This window comes from Mugil cephalus, chromosome 4 (genome assembly GCF_022458985.1).
Source record: "Mugil cephalus isolate CIBA_MC_2020 chromosome 4, CIBA_Mcephalus_1.1, whole genome shotgun sequence".
Lineage (NCBI taxonomy): Eukaryota > Metazoa > Chordata > Actinopteri > Mugiliformes > Mugilidae > Mugil > Mugil cephalus.
The window spans coordinates 2,574,092-2,583,482 of record NC_061773.1 but is presented as its reverse complement, the minus strand read 5'-3'; the positions used below and the strand labels follow the sequence as shown (position 1 = coordinate 2,583,482).

The following is a 9,391-nucleotide window of genomic DNA, read 5'->3' as shown; positions in this document are numbered from 1 at the left end:
ATTGCTGTTAACAGTGTCCACTGAGGGAACATGACCAGTGAAGTGTATCAGAAAGATGGAGTGACACAGACATGCGACAAAAAAAACATCTTCTGCTTTCAGTGACGCATCACACACGATCAAATGATCAAAGAAAACGTTTTATTTTCAATTGTTTGTACAAAGCTTCTTTATACAGAGGAATAATATACAGAAGAATAGAGAGAAATAAATGACATTTTTACATGGAGTGTCTTGAAAATCATGGGCACATTCGGGACAGTTTCAACTACATGGTAGTTACGTTTTTAACCGGTTCCTTCACGTCCACTGCAGGTCTGTTGTTGTCCGAGTTGTCTGCTTCACTCTGATCACATCTGATAGCATAACTACCCTCTATTACCTGTAGCATATCTGTCATATATGTACCTGTATTTTCACACTTGCACATCCCATTTTTTTGTTAATCGTATGTGGCATTGTATTTTTAAAAATGACAAAAACAAAAAAATCTCCATATTTTGCTATATCCACATTTTGCGCATTCATACTTCAATGTTTGCATTCTCTACAACAATAAAACTTATCATCGAGGTTAAAAAACCTAAACTATCATACTTTTCAGTTATTTGTTGTCCCTCTTTCAGTATTGCAATTCTGCAGCATGTAAGGTGTATTAAACCTTCACTGTCTTGAATTCACTTTGCATTTGTGTGTTCATTGTGTGCGTAGTCCCCCTAGCCTCTGGGCATGCTTCTTCTAAATGACAACAGAGTGAAGTTGTCTGAAGCACATGATGACATCCATAGGGATGGGAGGGCTCAGGTGGTTTCCATCCAAACGAAGGTACCTGAGGTGACAGAGCAGGTGTCAGTCCAGTGACTTGTCAAAACTCATTAGTATCTTACTTAATTCTCTTGTTCCTTAATTTAACCTGGTGCTCATACTCCTAGTTCGACTGGCTAAAACTTGTGTAGCACCAAATATGAAGGCAAACAGGCAACAAGTTCTCAACTATATGAAAATATAGACTGTAATATTGTATATCAGTGTTAAATGTTGCTATTTACAACCAAACGCTCTTTTAGGGAAACTGCAACTTTGACAGAGTCATCGCTGAAGTTGACTCATACAAATGTTAGTACCTCTGAACCTCCTCAGTTAAACTTTCCTCGATGTGTTCCATCTTTATTGATTGAAAACAACCATATCTACGTCATCAAATTAACACAGAAGTCCAAACCACCTATAAGACACCAAGGGAACAGTCAACTCAGTGTAACTGGGTGAGTGAGAAAGTGAATTCACATGAATACTCTAAATGTATCAATGCTATCAAATAAATCAGGACTAGGCTCAATGAGACTGCACGGTGATGTGGTTGTTAGCCTCACAATAAGGAAGGTCCTGTGGTCCAGTCCTCTCTTTGTTGCATTTCCTCTATCTTCCGTTTCCTAGATGTGACTTACCTTAACCTGGGCACCAGACTGTAGTCACTCATGTCAGCCTGCAGGTTGTATGGGCAGATCTCGGTGCCATTGATGTCTGTCGGGAAAACGTGGTTATTATTTTACTTGTTTATGCGTACAAATGATTTAAGCATGCTAATATTTATTTAATTAATTCTAGTTCAAAATGCTTCTAATAGGAGAATGAAAAAACATTACATAAATCAGTAGAGCAAAGAAGTGAACTCAGGCAGTGCAGCGGAAATAAAACAAATAGATGAATAAATCAAATCTATCTATCTATCTATCTATCTATCTATCTATCTATCTATCTATCTATCTATCTATCTATCTATCTATCTATCTATCTATCTATCTATCTATCTATCTATCTATCTATCTATCTATCTATCTATCTATCTATCTATCTATCTATCTATCTATCTATCTATCTATCCTGTTTTTTCCTGAACAACTACGAGCTGCAGTATTATAACAGGCAATAAATCGGTGAGCCTTTAAAAAAGCCTCTGCATCTACATGGGAAACTGACTCAAAAAGAGATCAGTACTTGATACTGAGACACTTTTCTTATATAATACATAATTTGAACATTCACATGATTAATGAATAAACAAGAGGCAGCAAACAGGCCAATTCATAATTGCAGATGACTGAATCGGAATTACCTACACTTATCTGCAGACTCATATCTAAAGAAGTAAAGTTTCTTGTGGACGAGTGGTGAAATGTCTTCAGGAAACCTCAAGCAAGAGCAGTTTCTTTGTTTTAGTCTTGTTTTTAATATACCACAAGCTGGATGACTGAGGATCTTTACCAAAAGATTCAGGCCAGTAGGGGGCCCCCAAGGGCTGACAAAGGGCTGTGTTTGATTTTCAATCACAGTGGGAGACTTAACACAACTCTGCAGGTTGTGCTTGTTTTTTCCCTCATGTCTCCAACAGTAGAATCACCTCTGTAGGTGGATAAAGTTTTAACGGTTACAGAGGACAAGCCATCTTAACCTGTTTCTGTGCCTGGTGGCAACTCTACCTAGCTTTCACAAAAGCACTTGAAAAACCAGACATAAAACGGGTAAAAACACAAACATACACTCGATGCTGTTGTGGTTGAGATGCAAGTGTTCCAGGTGACCATTGAAGAGGGGAACAGAGGAAAGCTGGTTGTGGGCCAGCTGCAGGTCCAGCAGGGTGGATACGTTGAACACAGCCTTGGGAACTCCTTTGTCAGACAGCTGGTTGTAGTTCAGCCTCACAAACGCCAGGTGAGATAAACCTTTGAAATAGTCCCTGAGAAAGACATTCGTCATAGGCGAGAAGGACAACATTTAAATTTCACATCTGCATACATGTAATAATGCAAATGATGTGTTCTCCTCAACACTGTATACTTGCTTTGGGATGTCATCTATGAGGTTCCTATCCAGAAAAAGTTGGATGATGCTGCTTGGTACATTGGGGGGCATCTTCTTCAGAATGTTATGAGCCAGGTTGAGCTGCATGAGGCTCTTGAGGTCCTTAAATATGTTCTTTCCCAGGTCACTGTCGCTCAGCTGACAGATAAAACACATTCATACTTGGTCCAGAAAAGCTTTTCTTGATTCTGCTCACTATATAAATACCGAAACGGCTCAGTGTAGTAGGTGTAACAGTGAGGCTCACCTGGTTGTGGTACAGGTCGAGCAGAGTCAGATTCCCCATCTTGTTGAAGGCACCAGCAGGGATCTTAGAAATTCGATTCCTACCGAGGCGAAGCTGTTCCAGGCTCACTGGCAGGCCTGCAGGGACTTCCTTCAGATGATTTTGCTGCGCGTAGAGATACAGAACTGCAGGGATCTTGTCAAACACCTGCACCAGAGACAGAATCACAGTAACTATCGTTACAAATCTGTCATATTTTCAAATGACCATTATTGACGAGGGTGGGGTGGGGGTGGGGCTCTAACCTGTTTGTCTATTCTGTGAATGCGGTTGTTTGCCAGATTGATCCAGCGGACCTCGGTGGCGTTGATGAAAGGCTCTGCTGTTACTTCTGAGATGTAGTTGTTCTGCAGGTACAAGTAGTGAGTTCTGGATGGGATGACAGGGATCTTGCGGATGTTGCGGTTCTCACAGTTGAGAGAATTAGGGTAGTTTGGGGTGCATAAACACTCCCGAGGGCAGTCAGGATAGATGGAAGGTGGGCCCAGGATGGGCGGGGGGAAATCCGTCGGCTCCTGGGGCTCTGGCTGTGCCGGTACAGGAGGCCGGGGGACAGAAGGCTTCCTAGTGGGAGGCGGGCGCCTGGTGGGCTTCCTTGGTCGGGTGGGTCTCTGGGTGAGCACTGCCCCCATCAGGAGTAACAGAGCCAATGCAGAGAAGAGTCCTGCACCAGCCTTCATTGTCCTGTGATAAAAGTCATAAAAGGGAAGGTGATGACTTTTAATTATAATGGTTCAGCAAAGAGGAAATAAACTCATGACTCAGATATGTACCAACCATTCTTCACTTCGGGACTCATTTAAATTCCAAGACAGTTATCTCATCTGTGATTAAACTGTAAATGTCACTAAGCAACTGTTTTTAATCCAGAGGAGCAGGAGAGTTTTGTTGGTTTGAAAGTTGTTGGTGGAAACTATTTTCATGATTCACTCGACTAAAACAAGAAACAAGTTCTTAACTATATGAACACACGGAGACCGTAACACTGTGTGCCATTACTAAATGTTGCTATTTAAGACTAAGACATCAAGGGAAAAGTCGGCTTAGTCTGTGTATTATGTAACTGTGGATGAGTGAAAAAGTGAATTTACGGAATGCTCTAAATCTACAATCAAATAAACCAGGATTAGGAAATGGGACAAATAAACCGCACGGAGGAGTGGTGGTTAGCACTGCAGCCTCACAGCAGGAAGGTTCTGGGTTTGGGTTCCCAATCTTCCCTTTGTTGCATTTCCTTCCTCTGGCCTCCTCCCACAGTTCATAGACATGTATGTATGGTTGAACCCTGATCCTAAAGTTCTGTGCAGGTGAGTGGAAATAGTTGTTTCTCTCTCTGTGGTGGATCGACCCACCTGTTACCCAGTGCCAGCTCGGACAGAGTCCTTTGTATCCTTTGACAGGATAATCAAATGCAATAAATTCAATAACGTCAAATTGACACCAACTGATTTAACATTCCAGCTGAAACAAACTGAAGTTAAAGGCCTGTCATGGAAGCAAGAGGGGGAGAATTAGGGATCGTCTGAGGAGGAGAGGTTTGTTTAATTAGATTAAATCAAGATGAGGGGGAGGGGCAGATTCTGGTGTGGGAAATTAGTATTATGAAGGAGAAGAAGGAAAAGGCTTGAGGATGAGGGATCCATTGTCAGCTCTGGTCCAGCTGTGATAGAGAAAAGTGACAGTCTCTGGAAGGTTGACACACTTTGAGCCAGGAGGACCAGTGGAAAATCTAAACCTCAGTCAAGCTCAGATGGACCTAATATGTATCTTTTATACATATGTTTTAAGTTTGTTTCATTCTCTTGTTTTCATCACGTGTGTAGCATGGTTTTGTGGGAGAATGCTTTAGTCTATTTTACTTTTCACAGTTCCTTGCGAAAAGGAATTTCTACTTTATAAATTTTAGCACCACATTTGATGGTACACACGCATCCTGGGAAAACAGAGGAGGTGGAGGAGGAGGAGGAGGAATTTTCAGGTGTGTACTATAACTCATGACTTAAATATATCCAACACATCTGAGAAACTTCAGTCTGCTCACCGCCCCAAGTATTTTCAAAGTGGAAGCAGAACAACCTTGCCAATCTGTCAATCCTAAAGCTTTAGATCTTCCCTAATGGGAGCATGCATTTCTTTTCACCGTGCACCATAGCTCGTCAGCTGTAAACAGTCACCTCACAGCTTTTCAGAGTAGATAATCCCTTTGCAAAAATGGTGGTCACCATTAATCTCTGATCTCAGCTTGGAAAGACTCTGGCCAGTCTGATAAACATTACATATAAATCACGGGAGCAGGAATGAGGTTCAAAGCCCGAGTCTGTCAGGCCTGAAAAAACAACTCAACTTTTTCCCTCGCTCTGCCCTTCCCTTTCCCTCTCAGAGCCTCTTTATGTGACTAAACAGACATGCTGTGGTGGGCTTATTTTATTTTCTGCCGTTTATCAGGTCAATAAAATAACACATTTTCCTTCAAGTAGATTTAACCTTTTGACCTGAATACAACACATCATTACTGTCTTGTTATTAAAGATATATTCTTTGTGTTTTGCCGTCAAAATCCAAGATATTTATTATTTACTGGACAACTGATGATTATGTGAACTGCAGCAATCAGCATATAAATGTTCACCCATCAGCCACAACATTATGACCACTGACAGGAGAAGAACTTTTACCATCATGTGACAGCTGAGTGTTCTTGCATCGTGTTAATGCTGCTTGACATGTACCCCCAACCCCACCCCACAACAGCACTCCTTATTTTCAGCAGCCATCCCCAGCAGATGCAGCCTGATATGGGCACACACAAAAACGCTTTAGGAACATCTCAAGGTGCACAAGGTGCTGACCTGGCCTCCAAATTCACTAGATCCCAAACTGATCAAGTATCTGTGGGATGATCCACAGAGGCGCCTCCCGTCAACCCATAGGACCCAAAGGCCCAAACTAACAACATTCTGTTACCAGACACCACAGGACACCCTCAGAAGACCCATGTCCACTCTCTGATGAGTCAGAAAAATTAGGAACATGTGCAAGTCCTGTCTCTTTAAATGGGCTCTTTGTCATCAGTTTGGCATTGATGTTGAGCTCTGTGTAATAATTGTGGTTTGGAGAAAAGACTGCTGCCATTCCTTCAACCAAAAATCATCACTAGTATTTTGTAGAACTACTGAAAGTAAAACTTCAAGAGAGTCCCACCATACGTGGCACAATCCACTGATATGACTCAGATATCTGAGAACATCCATGACTAAGCAAAACTGTCACAAAGGCATCTCCCAATGTTATGGCCATCTTCTGCCTACTGGATCTATATTAATGGTTTTGCCACGTAGATGAGTAAGAACATGCTGATTATTGGTGGATAAATGAACTGAGAGTGGGAGAAACAGCCCTCTAGACCGTTTGTTCTTCATAGATTAGCAGTAAACTCAAGTGAGATCGATAGCTGTTTTTCTTTTCACATTCTTCTCACACTCCAAAGAACCATTATCTAAAATGAGTCAGCCCAGCATGCGTTTGTCTTGGCTCTTGGCTAGTGCTCATCTAAAAAACAACCTCTATCTGACTCCACTGCAAAATAATTAGTAACACTGATCATAGCAGAAAACTGTTTGTATCCGTCTTTAAAAACCTTGAGGCTCAGTCTCATCACTCTGGCCAGAGGCAGAAAATATTTCTTTTTTCAAAAGTAGAACTCAAACTCCTCCACTCTGCATATTTTCACTCATTGCAGCAGTGGAAGCTCTCTTGCACTGATGATAAGACCTGAACTGAAGGTGAGCAGTGAAAAGTATAGCAGGAGAGTGTCAGTGTGCAGCAGCAGCAGCAGCTCCCTGGAGGACAGAGTACCACTTTGTATGGCATAGCGTTTCTATAGAAACACAGCAGCATGGCTCAGCTGTGCCGGTGCCAGGATCCCCCTCAGTCCACTAACACCTCTGCCTCTCTCTCTCAGTCTCTATCTGTATCTCTCTTTCTCTGCTTCTCTGGTTTGACACGAACACGACTCTGCCTGTATTCTAACCTTATTGATCATCACCACTGCAAACAACAAATAAAGTTTCTTACCTGTGTCTGGTACCTGCCCTCTTTTGTCAAGTCAAAAGTTTTGGGTCTTTTCTTCTCTCTGCCTCTCTCACTCTTTTCCTCTTTTCCTACCCCTCCTTCTCTCTCTCTCTTTCTCTCTCTCTTTCTCTCTTGCTCTTCCTCTGTTTCTCTCAGTCCCTAACCTTCCCCTCCCTCCCTCTCACTCCCTCTCTCTCTCCTTTGGTGGACAAGCCTCCCTGTTGGGTTTGTTCCCTGGCTTCTTTCCCTGTGAAGGTCACAGTGGTTCTTTCTTCCCCTCTGCTCGGCTAAACTCCAGAGAGATTTAATCTTAATTCCTTCTGGAAGACTGCAGAATCTTTCATGTGTATAATCTGTGACACAGTTTATTATTTTGTTTTGTCACACCGTAGGATGAGTGTGTTTATCTCAGGAAGAAAAAAACATGGGAACATTAAGATATTTGCATGTATATTTCTATATCAGAAGAATTTTTGAGAAGTGCCCAGAACACTGGACCTCAGTTAGGGAAAGCCCAGCTGTAATTGCAGCTCTAGTCTGTCTCCCACCCACTCCGCCATTGTTTAGATGACTGCATACAGATCCAGTCATGTGCTTTTCATTAGCAGCATCTCTCTCCACTGACTCCATGGCATTTTGGCATTTTTCTGTGTCAGTGAAATTGCCAGGAGACTTTTTTTCCCCCTCCAGCGTCAGTAAACTCAAGCAGACTGATTGCTGAGGTCCAGCTGAGGAGCAGGGTGTTGTGGTGAGACACAGGAAGTGTGGCTGGGTGGCACTGTTATTAACAAAGTGGACAGCCTCCTCTGTGTATGTGTGAGTGTGTGCTTATATGTCACCGGGGGTTATGAGGTGGACATGCTGCCCTGAATTCCTCTAGCGTGAGCTACTGATAATGAGGAGAACATATGTGGCAATCTAACACATGTACACAACACACATCTCCCGCTCCTGCTCAGCTCACTTTCACGACTTCTACCCACTGAACTCCTGTCTCATACTCAATCAGTCGTCGGGGCTGAGATACTGAGCTCAGCTGGGCCAAACATCTGTCCCAGACTGGTCCCAACAAAAAAATAAATAAATAAAGGTGATATGTAACAGATACGTCACCATTGTGGGTGGGTGCTCTGTCTCTATCATCTCCTCTGCTACCATTAAAAGTAAAGCTATTTAGTGACTCAGCACCACTGATCAGCAGCAGCAACCTAATTTCTTTCCAAACGTTTTATGTGTTCTGCCCTAAGGCATGACATCATTGGAAATATCTGGTCATTAAAAACAAGGTTTTATAATTTTATTGACTATTGCATCATTCTTGCCCTATTATACCATCATAAATTAATTTAAATCTGTATGCAAAAAGTTTAAATTGAAACTAAAGATAAGTTAGAAGTTACAGTGAGGTCATCCACTGAATGAGGTGGTCTGCACAAACCGATGGTATCTGCTACTGTTTGACCCTAGACTGACACCAAATGGGACAGTCTTCGTCTGCTACTACAATGATCCATCTACGGAGGTGGTTGACAGCTGAAGGGAGCGTTCCATTATAGATCTGTCAACATGATCTGTACAGTAAAGACCTAAACTGGAAAGAAGGGGGCTCAGTTCTATTGTTGTGTCTTGTTAGGGACAGACTTAGAAGAACTTATGAGAGTTTATTGTATTAGCAGGATGCAGTGTTATTTTACTTTTTATTTTATTTTAGTTATATATAATAATGATAATCCAACAGCTGGTGAAAACACAATATAAGAAGAGAACCTGTAGTGAAGATGATCAAGTGAAGTCACTTCTCTGAAACTAATGAAAGTAGGACCATGAAAATATTAGTTAAACTGATGGAGGCTGTTATTTTGATTTGTTGTTATTTATTTAAACTGAGTCTGCAGAAGCCTAACTGCCTAAATTCCAGACCAATACACAAGGGATTTAGCATAGCAGCTAACAAATACAATACCATTTATGTAAAAACAACAGCACTGATTGACTGGAGACAATGAGTTTGCAGATGGATAACCATTTAAAATCCACACATTTTTACTCATAGGACCAAAAATATGATAATTGAGATAAATAGAAATGTTTCGAGATACAAATATTTGTATGACTCGTCTTTGACAAAATTTCGACAGCGAAGCAGGGAATCGAAAACAAAAATTAACCCGA

At 41.7% G+C, this 9,391-nt stretch overlaps 1 protein-coding gene across 1 annotated transcript; it reads right to left on the bottom strand.

The window, feature by feature from the left end:
• Positions 1-119: 119 nt before the first annotated feature.
• LOC125007104 (proline/arginine-rich end leucine-rich repeat protein) lies at positions 120-7,371 on the bottom strand. Its single transcript, XM_047583703.1, has 7 exons — positions 7,223-7,371; positions 3,394-3,832; positions 3,110-3,295; positions 2,843-3,000; positions 2,541-2,737; positions 1,449-1,524; positions 120-829 (listed from the first exon to the last, which is right to left on the bottom strand). The coding sequence occupies exons 2-7, from the start codon at positions 3,826-3,828 to the stop codon at positions 739-741; spliced, it is 1,143 nt and encodes a 380-aa protein (XP_047439659.1). The 5' UTR covers positions 3,829-3,832; positions 7,223-7,371; the 3' UTR covers positions 120-738.
• Positions 7,372-9,391: the final 2,020 nt, after the last annotated feature.

Bases quoted from the DNA above. Each gene is read 5' to 3' on its own strand.
- LOC125007104 (XM_047583703.1), bottom strand. From the start codon at position 3,828: ATGAAGGCTGGTGCAGGACTCTTCTCTGCATTGGCTCTGTTACTCCTG. The intron at 3,296-3,393 runs GTTAGAGCCCCA...TCTCTGGTGCAG, and splicing joins TTCACAGAATAGACAAACAG to GTGTTTGACAAGATCCCTGC. The intron at 3,001-3,109 runs GTGAGCCTCACT...TTTATCTGTCAG, and splicing joins TCGACCTGTACCACAACCAG to CTGAGCGACAGTGACCTGGG.